General features: G+C 39.1%; 1 protein-coding gene across 1 annotated transcript in view; it reads right to left on the bottom strand.

Annotated features, from left to right (window-relative positions):
- Positions 1–2,531: 2,531 nt before the first annotated feature.
- The window catches only part of LURAP1L (leucine rich adaptor protein 1 like), a 48,096-nt gene continuing 34,051 nt past the window's right edge, over positions 2,532–16,576 (bottom strand). The window contains exon 2 of the mRNA XM_037031203.1: positions 2,532–3,275. Within this exon, the coding sequence (XP_036887098.1) occupies positions 2,901–3,275 (375 nt within the window). The 3' untranslated portion in view covers positions 2,532–2,900. The remainder of the gene's footprint in view (positions 3,276–16,576) is intronic.

Here is a 16,576-nt window from a genome sequence, read left to right as displayed (position 1 = left end):
CTTACTTGAGGAATTTGTGCTGACTGGTAGTATAAACACTGGAATTTATTTGAAGTGTAGTCATGACTTCTAATTTAGTCATCTAGAGTTTTTTTTTTTTTTGCAAAACCCTCAGAATGTACTAGCTTTAAATTGTCTAAATTCCTTACCTTCAATTATCTCTCTCCCATAAGGCAGAGGAGTCTATAAAAATGGAGAGATTGATGTAACTGAGGAAAATTCCATTCCTCTGGGAGAACTCAACTCAAGTCCATGTGGAATAATTTGAAATGCACTTTTGTGTTAACATTTTTACCCCATTTCCTTATGGTGCTGACAGAGATCAAATATCAAATGCTTCAGGTCAGAGATTAGTTATGGGGTTCTTTAGTTGAAAATACATTTATTCTCTTGAGATCAATGAATATGTTGGTAATTAACTAGTGTTGTTTAACTGCACATTTCCCTCCTTTTAGTAAAATCAGCTATGAAGACAGTGTTGGCTTGTATGTGATTACAAATATCTAAATCACAGACTCTCTATTTGGTATCTTTTGAAAAAATAGGCATAACTGTAAAGCACATAAAATACTGAAACCCATGGAGCTAAAAAAATTCTCCTTAAATATTCTGCCAAAGTTCCCTATAGATTCTTTAAAATTTAATGTATAAATGAAAACTGTTCCACACACTTTTCTCTTAGTATATTCCTATGCTTTTTCATTTCCTTTCTACAGATGAAAGGTATAGAGGACATGGGGTGGACAAATAACAGAGGAAGCTGATGGGGAAAAGGGAGGATGTATAAGGAATGTGCAGGATTGAATTTATAATGTGAAACTGCGATCCGAGGACAGAAATCAATTTCTCCATGCCTGGCTTGATCTGAGCAAGTGCTGCATTTTGCAGGGATTAGAATTTGCCCTTGATGCTTCATGTACTCTTGTTCGCTGCCTGCTTCCTTCTTATTAGGGATATTCTCCTTGCAATGGGGCAGATATAAGGTTACACATTTCATTACTCTGTGTTTGAAATTTATCACTCTTGGTTGTAAGAATGTTTTCTTGGCTGGGTCATGAGTGCTCTTGGATTTTAATCTAGTAAACTATTTGTGCTAAAAAAATTGCTTGGCTTAGTTTCAGATTAAAACCAAACAAAATAGTCAACCAACAAGCCTCTATTAAGTTGAATGGAAAAGAAAGCAGATAGAGTAGAAATAGATGAGGATCAGTTAGCATATGGCCAACTCCCTGATTTCCCTATAGACACAAAACTGACTCTGGACTTCTGATTTCAAGAAAGGGTTTAGAAACCTCAGTATTGGGAAATGTATGTCCCACTGATTGGAAGGAGGAGGGTTGGTCCCATTTTTCTTTTTGTCATGGGCTTCTATTTGCTTTCTCACCCATACTTAATTATTTAACTTCAATAGGTACCAAAAAGGCTAGAGTGTTATTGTTAGGAGTAAGGTATACCCAAGTTCACATCCCAGCTCTGACACTTCCTGAGTGATTTGACCCAGTAATCTACATTTCCTCATAGAAGGAAAATCCCTTGATTATGAAATTGTTGTAATGAGCATTCTATCAGGAAGTTTATGGGAAAGGACCAGTGTAAAATATAGAGCCTATAGATTTTAATTGAAAAGTGAATATTATATATCCTGGAAACAAACATGGTTTACTACAAAAATATAATTCAGCATCTCCATAGATTCACTTACTAGGAATAATCAAGGTAAAAGAAATATTGAGAATTAATAATATCACATCAAAACTAAATGTTTATCACAAGTTATATTTTCATGTTATTTCAGAAAACTAATAAGAGATCATTGATCCATTCCAGGATGAAATGATACCATATTACACTTCATCAGTAAATTGTGATTTCGCTTTTCACACTATATATCTATCCACCCATCCATTCATTGCATTATATAAGTTTTCACCTATCCTACTAGGATTGCAAGTGCTGACTGGTATGGCTCAGTTCCCACAAGGCAAAGGGTCTCCAACTGGGGCACATGGGAGAAGCAGCCGATTGATGTTTCTCTCTTGTGTTGATGTTTCTTTCCCCCTCTTCCTCCCTCCCTTCCTCTCGCTGGAAATAAATAGAATCTTTTAAGAAAAGAATTGAACATGCACCTAAGTAAATTACAACAAAATCTCAAAACACAATTAAAGTCAAGACACCTTAACCTCTAATCACCATCATAGATGCTCTTAATTATCTCTGAAATTTGGGAGGTCAAATATTATCACAAAACATAGTCTACAGTTTCAGTTAGAATCACTGATGAAAAAATGCTGATCATACTATATAAACACAAAGGTGAACTGACTGCATGTAGTTGGGGCTTTCAAATGATTGCCTTAAGAAGTGTATGACTAAGAGTATTGTTGATTTTTATACTAGGAGGTTGGGGACTAGAAATAATGCGTAACTTGGTCCCGAGCATTGTAGACTGTTCAGTCTACTGCACAATAATAAACACCATTATCTTCAAAGACAATAACACTTTGAGTGATTTAAGAACACAAGCAACAGAATTAGCTGTTATCAGACTTTGGTTTATTGTAAAATTTAGCAAAGTGTTTGAAGTAATCCCTGACCCCTTGCTCTGAAAACAAAAGCAAAAACATAATTATTGCTTATTCTTCCCCCCTACTTTTTTGTGCCACTGTAAAAGAAGGGAGAAAAATCACTGTAATAAATAAAAATAGAAATGTAAGAGAGAAAGATAAATCAGTCCAGATGAGAAATATTAGGAGCAACAGAAATATTATCAAGCAGTTTCAAAATATGCTTCTTTTTTAAAGGTTGTCATGTAAAAAAAGTCACACCAAAAATATAGCAGCAGAGAAGAAAGATAAATACTAGTTAATTGCACACCAATCCCATGCAAAAAAACTGGGTCATTAGCCAAAGCAGTAGTATTCAGAATCCAATTTGGGATGCTTGTGCAGTGCTTGGGAGTCATCTATTACGGAGCTGTCACTGAACTGGTCCAAGTCTGACGGGGTCTGATGGCCTGGAACATCATCTGCCAAAGTGTCCAGATAGCTCCCCACAGAGATGCCATCCAGCCCATCGCTGCCGTCATGCAGGCTGTTGTAGCTGCCCTGGAAGGAGGTGCTCTGACTCTCCAACAGACTGCACAGGCTGCCGCTGAGACTGCTGCCTCGGCTCGTGATGGTGGCTTTCTCTTCGATCATCCACTTGATGGACTCAATGCTCTCATTGATAATGAGCAACTGGCGCATGAGCCTGACGTCTGTGGCTCTGAGATTAACCTACAGAGAAGAGGGAGAGGAAAAGACATTCCAGTTAGTCTACATTCCTGAAAGACCCAACATTCAATTGGGTTCAGTCTTATTCGGTGCATAATTTTAAACTCATAGACTGAAGTCACTTGATCTCCGGATGTTTTGAAAACTGCTGACCAATGGTAGGAGTCGTAGAGAACTCACTTCCTGCCAGATGCAGCAGGATCCAAAAGGAACAAAACTCCCACTGAATCCCTGAGCAAGATGCCTGGAAATGTCATATTGAATGTCAGGTTCTCAGCTAAAAAATGTATTCTCTCTCCGGCCTGATTAGTCATTTATCCAAGTTTACTTGGGAATATGTATGTGGATGCTGAGAGGTAAGGAGAAGAGAAACGTCTAGAATTCAGGAATCATATCACCCATCTAGAAGCTTCTATTATAATGTGCCAGCATTGCTATAAAAGCTCAACGCTCATTAGAGCAACTTTGTACCACAGGTATTATTATTTTCATCCCCAGTTTACAGATGAAGAAACAGAAAAGAGTTAAGAGTACAGAAAAGGTCTCTTTCCTTGTGGCTATATTGACATAATAGTGCTGAATTTATGTCTAAGAGGAACGAAATTGCTGTAATATTCCCGAATCCACAAGAGCACCAATATGCTAGGCTGATCTACCTCACAAGGAGAAGTGTGCAGATATTTTCTGTAGATCTGATTATTTGCTTCAGATATATCAGGGACAGCCCCAGTGAAAACTGGGATATGAGATTCTGAGAAGGTTCCAAAACTCCCCTAGGTGCCTTCTAGGTGTATATTTCTTCTGATAGATTACTGTCTTCAAAGCCACAAAGCAGAATATCTTTCTAGGCCCTACACTTTAGTGGGAACATTTCCTGACATCAAAGGTGTGGCGTTTCTGGGGAAGGCGGAAAAGGGAGGCTGCACGAACACTCAGGGTGCCCTTCATCATCGCTGGAGTTGGAGAGACAGGGCTCCTCTAGACTTCAGTGCTTGGACTGGGAGGCAGGGGCAGGTCTGGCCACTGGCCCTCCAAGTCACATTTGTATGGTTTAAAATGGATTCCTATCCTGGCCTTTCAGTTGAAGTCTTTCTTTGACCCCTGAGGCTAGGTTTTGCTAATTCTCTCTCTAAGATCCATGGCTAATTCAGATTTGTGGGTTTCTAGAATTATCAAAGGCACTCAATCATGAGTGATTCAAGCCATAAAGGGATAAAGGAGCCTATTGTCTTCAAGTATATGCATTCATTCTTGTAAAAATATTTCCTGGTTAGGAGTTAATTGATAACTGAAGGAAAACTTTGGATTTAGTGAATGTGATGAACAAACTTTAGGAGAGATGAAATTTCTGCCAATGACTTCAAAGGAGATTATACGTTGGAATATATATGCATAAATACATAGTGCACACAGTACCATTTGAAACCTTTAATTTTGTAAGGGTATTCAATAAAGTGACTTGGTGATTTCATTATGTTCTCTGGAGAAAAGCAGTGAAAGTAAATTCTCTGGAAGGTAACCAGTGAAAATCATTTCTGGATGAGACATCCACTAAAAGAAGGATGTAAACTTAGTCAGTCTTGAGATGTTTTTCTACTTGTGGTGTCATTTCAGTGACCTTGCAGTGACCTGTTGGGGAAGGAGGCTTTCTGGAAGTTTATGTTCAACTTCACCCGTACACCCCACGAGCCATCAAGATCTGTAATGCAACAAATATCTGCAAACCAGCAACAATTTGCCCAGGTCCACTGAAGGTCCTCTAGAAAACCAGTAGGAGCCAAAGTCTTCCAAAAATTTTCAGCATCTGTAGCTGATAAAGCTCACTGTGCCCACTGCAGGCACGGCTCCTTCCATATAAATGTGACCATTTCCCTAGAGATCCCCAAATGAATCACAGCTGTATTTGTCCCCGTTTCCACCCTGTCCCATGGAAATATTCTGGCACAGGCTCAGCTCTGGGTGTGTTCCCTGTTGTTCCCCTCACTTGAAATATTTTACTCTCTTCCTCTCTAACTCCTCTCCATTCTTGAAGTACTTCTTCCATCCAGCCTGCTTGCTGGCTCCAGCCTCCTTTGCAGTCCTTTTAGTTTGGATCTCAGGGTATCGCTTAAGTTTGCACTGTCTTACATTGCTACCTATTATTGTGTCATCAACTGAATTTGGAGTTTCTTTTAGAAAGGAGTCATGTCTTCTTTGTCTTCTTTCTCTTCTTCCATCTCTTCATGTCTGTCCTAAGCACTGATTGACTTTGATTTTTTAGAAATAGTCATCATTTCAGGATGATGACTATTCTGAAAACTTTAGCTCTTAAGAATTTCTCAGCAATTTTTACCTGAGTCACACAGTGGCTGTATCAAATACAATATTTATTTATTTATTTATTTATTTATTTATCTTTAGAGGGGGAAGGGAAGGATAGAGGGAGAGAAATATCAATGTATGGTTGCCTCTCGTGCATCCCTTGTTGGGAACTGGCCTGCAACCCAGGCATGTGCCCTGACTGGGAATCCAACCATGATCCCTTGGTACACAGGTCCATGCTCAATCCACTGAGCTACACCAGCCAGGGCCAAACACACTTTTAAAAAATTTTATTGTACAATATTGCCCTGCATGGTGTGGCTCAGTTGGTTGGGCATCATCCTGCAAAGCGAAAGGTCACCGGTTCGATTTCCGCTCAGGGCACATGCCTGGGTTACGGATTTGGTCCCCACTGGGGCACATGCAGGAGATAACTAATAGATGTTTCTGTCCCTTTCTCCCTCCCTTCCCTTCTCTAAAAAAAATATATTGCACAATATGAATAAGAGGGGAGTAGACTATGAAGTAACAAAAGCTTCCTTTGACCGTGAATGATTTATTTAAAGAAAAAAATTCTTTTCTTCTGAAAGCAAACATTCACAGGCCATTGAACCACTGTTGGAGAGAAAACTGACGACAGTTGGAACATGTTGATCTGGCTGATAATGATTACAGAGTTACTGTGTCTAATTCTCTGTCCTCCGTCCTCCGTCCTCCGGGTGGTGGGAGAGTAAACAGCTTCCCCTGTGGGAGCACTGGGCCAGCCGGTTCACACGCTGCCTGGCCATTTCCTGGAGCTCCAGGCTGCTTGCTCCACACTCACTCACTGCTTTCTCCTAGGACTAAGGTGTGGTTATGCCACTACTGATGAACCTTGAAAGTATAAGCAATCCACCATGGGACTAAAGCACAATGTCACTTCTGTCTCCAGTAGCTGCCCCACCTTTACTCAATATTATTCATGTCAGTCTTTATAAAGTCTGGCCATTGATTAAGAAGGCAGTAGACTTAAAAAAAAAAAGAGGGTAGACTCGCTCTGTTGGCGGGGAACTGTGCTGTTCTTTCCCTGTGGCTTTACTTCTTATGGTCTGCGTTTGTGTCCCCACTTCAGAGAGGGGGCATGATGTCCAATTCCCACGCCATATTTATAGTGTTGCTCCCTTCATAATATTTATGACTAGTTGCCATCATTCTTCTTACAATCTGTTTACTGATTTTTTGTCGCCCCCATCGGCATGTATGCGTCCAGAGTGCTCAGGACTTAGTGTATCCTCTTCACCACTCTGTGCCCAGGCCCTGCAAGAGTGCTTGGCACATAGTAGGTGCTTGATTAGTACTTATTCAAGGCTAACTAATTGCTTCAGGTTGAGCCATCTGTCAGGAATGCTCCTCCTCGGGTTTTGCTGTGGGCCGCTGAAATGCGACTTGAGAGGAAGGAAGGAGAATTTCCGGACAGAGCACTCGGGTATTGAAGCACTCCCAGCATCCTGTTCCACTCCTATTCATTCACAGCATTCAAACCCTGAGACCCTGTGCAAAATTCCTATTTTTAATACACAGATTAAGAGATAGTATCTCTGAAAGGAAGTGGACTTTAAGGTGTGAATCACACTCCAAACATCGCTGTGTTTGTTCTGAGGTGATAACCTAGCACAGCACAGGTGTTCTGTAAACACTTGGTGAAATAAGTTAAACAAAGGAAATAAACAAACAGGTAGGATATTTACAAAAAAAAAATGGTTTGCACTAATTGATCCAAGGAAATGTGGATGTCCTTTCCTCTTCTCCTGTTCACTCTCTCCCACTCGGGCCCTTACAGTTATTGCAATGTGGTCCATCTTCATACTTGTCTCTCAGGCTTCAGGGCTGTAGCATAACAGGTCTTTGCACTCTAGACTGAATAAATGCTGAAATTCCATTTCATTTTTTTACAGTTGGGTATGAACTTTCAAGTTCTATGTTAGAACTTGAAATGAGGGGTCTAGAAAGAGCAAATATTCTTGATAATATACTTTTCTACATCTATGTTTTCTTCCAGACTGTCATTTTAATACTGAGAAAATACAAGATTATGAACTGGCTCAATGGAATCAAAGAGAGAGAATGCAGTCAAAGTTTCAATTAATCAGAGAACTGACACACAAGTCAACTTGTTTTGTGGTGGCATGTGAGGAGCGTGGTGCAGGGCTCTGGACTGCCACTGCCTCTGTCCACCTCTGCGACCAAAGTGGGGGGCACATAGGGTCTGAAAACAAATTCATGCTGTTTTATGTGAGCTGCAGCAGATTCAGAGGGCATGGTAAAGCAGTCTTATTGCCACCCAACAGTGAAGACTTAGTCGGCTGAGGAACCCAGCCATCATTTTTTGTCAGCTTTTGGTGCTAAGGTGTTATTTGATAAGCAGAACCTGCAGATCAGATCACCTCAGTATTTCCTTCCATTCTGACACTGTCTCTGATTCTTTGGCCATTCCCGTGGCCATTTGATTACTAAATAGTTTTCTGAGAACATTTTGCAAGTTAGAGAGGAAACAAGTTGTATCAATTTTGCTGCTCGGTGTTTCCAGCAAAAGATTTAGCTGATACTCAGGGCTCCAGCCAGAAGTTTGAGCTCTATGTGAATGTTAATCACCTGTGGAAATTGTAATTTTAGCTCTCACCATTTGGGTTTAAATAATAATCCTACTGTGTTCTGCCCCAAGATAAACATATATATCCTCTGTAATACGCCTATACATTAACTGGTATATGCACATGAACTGCAGAATTGTATTTTCAAATAAGGATATTATTCACTCTATCTTGTCATACCACAGGCTTGGATAGCACTGTGTTCTTATATCTCTTTCAAAGCTCCCCTCACTATCTTTATCCTTTTATTTATGAGACTTGACTAATGAGATAAAAGCAAGCCATCTTAGTTATCCATTCTTACTGCAAAATCCACGACATCCATGACCTAAGTCTCAAACGTCCAGCAAGCTGTAAAATGGGGGAGAAGGGAAAAAGACTACTTTGCAAGCCAGTCCATAATAATGTGCAAGCGGAAAGGAAAACAGATTAGATTTGCCTTTTAATGGGATGTTCTAATCCTGGTTTCAAATGAGAGGCAACCAATCAACATCTCTTTTCAACTATGTAATTGGTGGAAGCTTTCTTCTCTAGCCCTATTTGTTTCTAAATATACAGAAAAATCAAAGGCATCTGCATATACTAAGTTAAGGAGCTGTTTTGAAGATGCCTGGAGTATTGTTTTTCCAGCAGTTCATCCCAGTTCAAGTGCGTGTTCACTCTGCCGAACCTTACCGTGTCCAAATTTGCTTTCTCTGAATTGACCACATCCTCAATTTGATCATCACAGACGATTTTCTGCCTACCCATCCTTAACATTTCCGGCAGCCTTAGAAATAGCTTTACTTATAAAGCACTTCTCTCTCTCCTCAGAGGATCCATAAGGATATTATATCCTCTGTGCTGTCTCAGGAAGCACTGTACATTTCCGCCTACTGCCTTTGGTCTGGAATGCTTCAGGAGAGAAGCCTTGTACAAGTCAGTGCTCTTCCACCAAAGCTTTCCTCCACTTTCTCAGCCAGTGCAAAATGTATCGCGAAATTTGTTTCTAACTGGGCAATAAAGGATTCCATATTTATATCAGTCAGCTTTCATTTGTGCTGTTTATATGTGGAACTGAACAAATAACAAAAACAGGTCACTCTTTTCCCAAACCCTTATAGAAGAATAATTTCCCCAAAGATTAAATTATGTACATAAAAAGCTCAGCTGACTGATAAAAGCTCAGCTGATGGATGTTATTTTGATACATCAGAAAGGTGCATCTGGTTTATTTGAAAGGCACTTACATGACTTCCCCGAATTAGAAACATAAATTCCTGCCCCCAGTCCTACTCATGAGCCCTGCAGAGTTCTGCTGATGAGCCCCCTGACTGTCAAAGTAACAGAGGGAGATTTTCAGTCTCATCCCGTCAGGTTTTACGTCTAACTGATACTTAGATGCCTGTGAAGTCAATTCCCTTTCCATGTCCTACCTAATATAGTGAAATTGTTTCCCCAAGTGCTTTCAAGTAGGTACATGCAAAGTGGAATCACCTGCGCTGAAGTTCATTTGGAATAATGTAACAGACACCCCGCCTTTGTCCCAGAGAAGTTCACACACACAGACTAGTCAAGAAGTGTTTCCACTAATTTGTTATAACAATTGATGTTTTTTCTGCACTGGCATTTTTCTAATTTAACTTACGATAGTCCTTTTACATGGAAGACAAGCTTACGGTAATGTGCTCCGCTGTAATACGCAGTAGTTGTGCTTGCTCTGGGGAAATGGAGGCTACAAGGCCGTGTGCAGGGAAATGCTTACCAGCTGGCTCCCTGGGAACCTACACACACACACCAGAAATGGCCCTGATATAAAAGATGTGTAGCATATACTTCACAAATAATACCGAAACATACAGTACCTACCTTTAATTGCAAATTGCAGATAATTCATTGGTTCTCAGACAATGAAATGCTTGTGTTCATTTTTGTTAAAGTGAATGATAAGTGCCGCAGTTCAACCACAGTTCAACGAATAAAACTGGTTCCAATCCACTGACTCTCTTTTCAGTAATTTTCTGTCATTAAATCTGATGTGTGATCTGCTAAACTGTTTTTCACCCTCGTACAAGTGATATTTGTTAAACTGAAACCTGTTTCACCTGCAGCACTAATTACGATGTCCAAGCTCTGCTGGTTGGTCAGTGGTGTGAGCAACTGTGTGAAACTGGGTAATAGTTTTGAATACATGAAGACTATTTCCCTTTGTGTGTGTGCTACTGATAGAGTAATAGCGGAAGACACAACCCCCTTTAAGCTTAATCTGCAGTATTAACATTTTCCCCACCACTGTTTTGTGACATAAAATGAAAGGTAAGTTCTGTTTTTTTAGTGTTTTCTAATTGTTGTGCTGTAAATATGCCTACTGTGGTCAAGTTCAAGCTACCAATGGGGTGTAACTAAACATAGGTCTGGGCCCTGGCTGGTGTAGCTCAGTGGATTGAGCACAGGCCTGCGAACCAGAGGATCGCGGTTCGATTCCCAGTCAGGGCACATGCCTGGGTTGCAGGCCAGTTCCCTGCAGGCCAACTCCCAGCAGGGGCACACCAAAGTCAACCAGGGGACACACCAAAGGCAACCATACATCGATGTTTCTCTCCCCCTCTCCTTTCTCCTCTAAAGATAAATAAAATCTTTTTAAAAAAGAATAAAACAATTACATTTAAAAAATAATAAACATAGGTCTGGTAAGAGATTTTCAGTAGCACAGCATTCAGCAGTATTTTTACCCTATCGAAACAATGTGTTTTGAATAACCTCAATGTGGTAAAATGATTACCAAGGGATGAATTTTAGTATTGATTACTTTAGTTTTCATACAACTTATGAAGTTGTATGTTTATATAAATGAAAAAAAAGATTGTAAAGGTGACTGTGATTAAAATCTAGTTCATAAAACAGAAAATTTAACAAATAGCTCACACAGGCCAGTAGGAGTGAGCTCTAATCCACCACTGAAGGTGCTGGGTAAAGGCTTTCCCTAATCTACTGCACTTTTCATAAGTATATTAAAGATTTTTCATTTTCCCACTTAGGGCATTTATTTTCCTATGCAGGAATAAAAGCCTGATGTAATTCTATCTTCTAACTACAATTTGAGGAAAACGTAAAGGATTCATACCAATGTTTGTATTTTTTATGGAAAGATTTCAAATACTGAGATAATAAATGTACTTAGAAAAGGAACAATCTAGATTTGAAACTAACTTAAGTAGTTGTGTTTTTATGTGATAATTTTTGATGGCTAGATTTCTAAATATGCTACACACTTCTCTAGATAAATAGAACCAAGCAGAATCAAGTATAAACAGCATTTCTAAGGCATAGTTACTCAGCAGTGCACTTAAGGGTTGTTGAAAGAATAAGATCATAGTCCCCCCCTTTTTTTATAGCTCCACACATCCCTACCCACTCAAATGCTTAATCTTCTCCCTTTTCAGTAATTTTTTAGTGTTCCGATTAGGTTTCTATCAGTCATCATGCCCCCTTTTCTCTCCCTCAGTCTCCCGGTTCTATTTCTTTTTCTTTTAAGATTTTATTTATTTGTCTTTAGAGAGGAAGGAAAGGAGAGAAAGAGAGAAATATCAATGTATGGTTGCTTCCTGTGAGTCCCCTGCTGGGAACTGGCCTGCAACCCAGGCATGTGGCCTGACTGGGAATCCAACTGAGATCGTGTGGTTCGCAGGCCCGCGCTCAATCCACTGAGCTACGCCAGCCAGGCCTCCCAGTTCTATTTCTCATCTGCTATCTGCAGCCCAGTAGTACTTCAATAGGGCAGAACTGAGTTGCAAAAAAACTGATCTTTGCACTTCTTGGAAATGAACATATACTAATGAGTTAAATTAGGTGAGGAAGCATCCTCCCCAACAGAATAAAGCACATGGGCTCCCTCGATCAGTGCTTCTCAGCATTTAATCCACACACAGATCACTTTGGAATCTTGCTCAAATTCAGATGCTTTCAGTAGTCTCATGCTGCACTTCTAACAAGTTCCTAGCTAGTGCCCGTGGAGATGGGCAACCTCTACAATGTCTCCCAAGAATCCCCTCTCTCCTGGTTTCTGCATCTTTGTGTAGTTCCTTGCCCTTGCTTGTGACCTGATCTATCCACTTGTTCCTATGGAACAGAATAAGGAGAAGTGGTGGGACATCGCTCCTGAAAAAAGTAATGAAAGCGCTATGGTTTCTGTCTGGGGCACATTACTTGATCTGGTGAGAGCCATCTGCCAGGCTGTGAAGCGTTCTGTTGTGCGATCTACATGATAAGGAACTAATGTCTCTGGACAGCGGCTAGTAAGCAGCTAGGCCTGCCAACGGCTACTGGCTGCGTGGGTGAGCTTGGAGGCAGATCCTCCCTAATTCCAGCCTTGAGGTGACGGCCGCCCCAACTGGCAAGATGATGAGAGACTTTTGCTAGGAGACTCTGCGCCAGAGCCACTCAGTTAATTGGTGCCCAAACTCTGACTCACAGAAGCTGTGAGATAACACGTTTCTTGTTTACCTTGCTAAGTTTTAGAGTGTTTATTATGCAGCATGAGTGATGAATACACCAATGAATGCTCTTGGTAAATGGGCCACACTGAGTAGCAAGGGCCTAGAGATCTTTTTACTCGTGGATCATTTGGGGTGATAGATGACGGACTACTCTCTTGATGAAATCTTACTCCACTGATACATTAGCATATAGTTTGAAAAAAGTGAAAAACAGAATAAATAGGTAAATATTTATTGATGAAGACAAAAATATTCATGGGCAGTCCAGGTCTTCATTGAGGGGGGCACTCGCATCTCCCACAGGACAGCCGTTTTTCTACCTAAGAAAAGGTGGTTTTTTACCTTGAAGGAGAAATGACAGGCTTGGATATAGCACAGATTTTGGAATGATTGGACTGAAAATTTAAAATAGCAATGATTAATATGCCAAGGGAACTAATGAAAAAATAGACTGCATGCAAGAACAGGTGGGTAAAGAAAACAGAAAGTTGAAAATTCAAAGATTCAGAATGCAATACTATAAATCAAAAACACTGTAATGTAAATGGAGAATGCCTTTGATGGATATAGCAACAGGCTGGACAGAACCAAAGAGAAAATCAATGAGTTTGAAGATTTTTAAATACTTTGTCTTTTTAATGAAGTCCTTAGCAGAGCCTAAGAGAATCAGCAAAGCATTATTTAATTATCTATGGGATTGCCTTTATGGGACCTGCTACTTACTGTGAATTTGGCCAGACTTAAAAAGTTATACTCTGGTTTATAGATCTATGTCTAGGAGACCTGAAAATGACTTCTGTCTAGCTAAGAAATAATCTCAAAGGTTATGGTTTTCTTGTCCTTCTGGACATTAAACACTTTGTCTCTCACTTAACAAAATGATTTCATGTGTCTTTTTGAGAAAATACATCAACCTTTCCTCCAGTTCCCTTTTGAACCAGCTACATCATGATGGGAAAGTTATTCCTGGGGTGATCTGACCATAAATTCCTGACCAGGCAGTCACATGGGTAGTCAAGCCTTAGGCATATAGGATCTTTAGTAAAAGGTTTATCTTTGCCTTAAGCAAGCTCCCTCTATTATTTCTGTGCATTTAGGTTAACCACACCTTTGAAGTGAGCATAACTACTCTGTAGAGAGCATGGTCTTGTTAACTATCCTGTAATCTAATCCGCACTTTGCCTGGGGAGAATAATTTTCCTTTGTTCCCTCCAGAACTTCAAATGATAAGAGAGATTGCAAAACTGCAATTCCCCAGAGCATTTGAGATCTTGCTTCCCAGCAATTGTCATCTTTTTTTGGCTCAAATTAACTGTAATAAAAATTCTCTACAGGCTTGGACATTTTTTTGTGTCCACACCATCTTGCTGGTTCTGTCATTAAAGGAGCTAAATAAATCTGCGACTTGTACTCTCTCTGTTTGTATAAGAGTCATGTTTTCATCTTTTCAAAAAGTACCCTTTGCTCACCTTCTAGAACTAGTTAAACTGAGTTGCCCAGGAAGAGGCTTCTGGAATGAATGAATCACTAGTCACAATAGAATTGAACCTTTTCTGACTGTCAGTTTTCTTGGGATTTGGTTCCTTTTGTCCTGATTTGTTTAGTTTCTGTTGTTTCAGATTCTTGGCCAACAACAAATACGTTAGTGGGTCTGTACTGCTTGTCTACTGGTGTGCTCAGATCCACGTGGAAAATATTCTGTGCCCACTGATCAGGTGGGTGGCCCTTTGGGAATGTGTGTTCTGTGTTTTCCAGTGCCCTGTGCCCGAGGAGGTAGGGCTGGAGTTCCAAGTCCGGTTGATGGTTGAGCATTTGAGAAACACCTTTTACTGCTTATGATAAAAAAATGAAGTATTTTTTTTTACTTTTAGAGCATATCACTACATTAGATTATACAGTCTACTTTTAGAGTATATATCAATACATTATAAAGTCTCATAATTTTCTAATTATAGAAGCTAATACATACTTGCAAAAATTAATATTTTCCAGAATTTCAAGAAAAAAACTGAACTCTAATACACTGGATGTACTGACATTTTTAAGAAAAAACAACAAAAAATATTCCTTACAGACAATGCTAGCTCAGAAGCACTTCTGTGGAAAAATGAAAAGGAATCTTTAGAGAGGACTTGGTTTCATAAATTTAGGTTATAAATAGGTTAAACCTTTTTCTTGTTTTCTTCAGTGTAAAGAATATGCATAATTTAATTTAATTTTTGAGATTGGTTTTATTTTCTTATAAAGAGACTAGTTAATATTAACTTGCTAATGTGTTTTTTAAGATTTTACTAACTTATTTTTAGAGAGAGGGGAAGGGAGGGAGAGAGGGAACATCAGTGTGTGGTTGCCTCTCACACACACCCTGCTGGGAACCTGGCCCACAACTGGGGCATGTGCCCTGACTGGGAATCTAACCAGTGACCTTTTGGTTCTCAGGCTGGTACTCAATCCACTAAGCCATGCCAGCCAGAGCTAACTTCCTGAATGTCTTATACTAGTTTACTGATAAGCTATGTGTCTCCTCTGTATTATGTAAGAACAAGAAAGTATACAATTATGTATTCTGCTATATGTTAAATTATTATTCTTAGTCTTTTTAATTCAGCTGTAATTATTTTATTTATTGTATCAGCTTAAATAGAATTTGCAAGATACTTATGAATTTAGAACTTAGACTAACATCAAGTTAATAAAAATTATGAATATCTGTATAATTACTAAGGAAGATAGAATATTGAAACACTGGTCACCAATTGTCATTGATATCTTTGCTTTTTATTTTAATAGTAATAAAGTATATCTTTGGGTTGTTTTAATGAACATATTGATTTTGCCATCTACAAAGGTGTGAAAAGTATGTTTTTGGCTGTGGAGATCTTTTAATGCAGCATGTAATCTTTGCTGGACTTCTAAAAGGCTGGTTTATGACACTGATTCTAATTTCTCTCTGAAATATTAGTAAATTTGATTAAAAATTATGGCTTGTCTGGGTAGTTGAGACTACATTGGGAATAATCATGAGAAAGAACTCTAACCAAAATATGGTTTTGTATATCAGAGAGGAGAGTATTTTTGCTCTTAATCAAAATTGTTCCAGAATGTGGCCCTGGCTGGTGGCCCAGGCTCAGTGGACTGAGCATTGGCCTGTGAACCAAAGGGTCACTGGTTCGATTCCCAGTCAGGGCACATGCCTGGGTTGTGGGCCAGATCCCCAGTGGGGGGTGCATGAGAGGCAATCACACATGGATATTTCTCTCCCTCTCTTTCTCCTTCCCTTCCCCTCTCTCTAAAAATAAATAAAATATTTTTAAAAATTTGTTTCAGAATGTGAAAGGAGATAGTAAAGGATAGAACTTAACTTGATATAGAAAACTAGATACAAAAAATATTATTTGCCTTGAATTATAATGTCTACAAGGAATAATTCTGAAAATAATAAAATGTATAGACATGTTAGTAAAATTTTCTGTTTAGATGAACTTATTGGGAGATAAATTTTCATTGTGCATGTGAATAAATTACTGCTACATATATTAATGCAAAACTAGAACTATTTTTTTGCCCTCTGTTGGAATGAAAAATTGGTTTAAAAGAATTTATTTTGCTCAATTTGCTCTTAAGTAGATATAATAAAAGGTTATTCTTTTTGTTGTCTGCCCAGATAGCAGAGATTCCTTATCAAACGTGAAAGTTTCCTGCTCTGTGCTGACCTGGACTTGTCCTGTCTTAAAAAAAAAATAAAAGAAAAAGAAAAAAAAGGAGGGGGTGGTTACTTAAAATTATATTGAACTCTTATTCCAAACTGTAATCATTCATTGTTTCCAAACACATATGAAAGTGTTTTAATCAAATAATGAAATCTATTCAAGTAATACTTAAACCCTTTTAATTTGCC

Source organism: Sturnira hondurensis, unplaced genomic scaffold (genome assembly GCF_014824575.4).
Source record: "Sturnira hondurensis isolate 20B ecotype Veracruz unplaced genomic scaffold, ASM1482457v3 Scaffold0001812, whole genome shotgun sequence".
Taxonomy (NCBI): domain Eukaryota; kingdom Metazoa; phylum Chordata; class Mammalia; order Chiroptera; family Phyllostomidae; genus Sturnira; species Sturnira hondurensis.
This window is presented reverse-complemented; position numbering and strand designations above follow the sequence as displayed.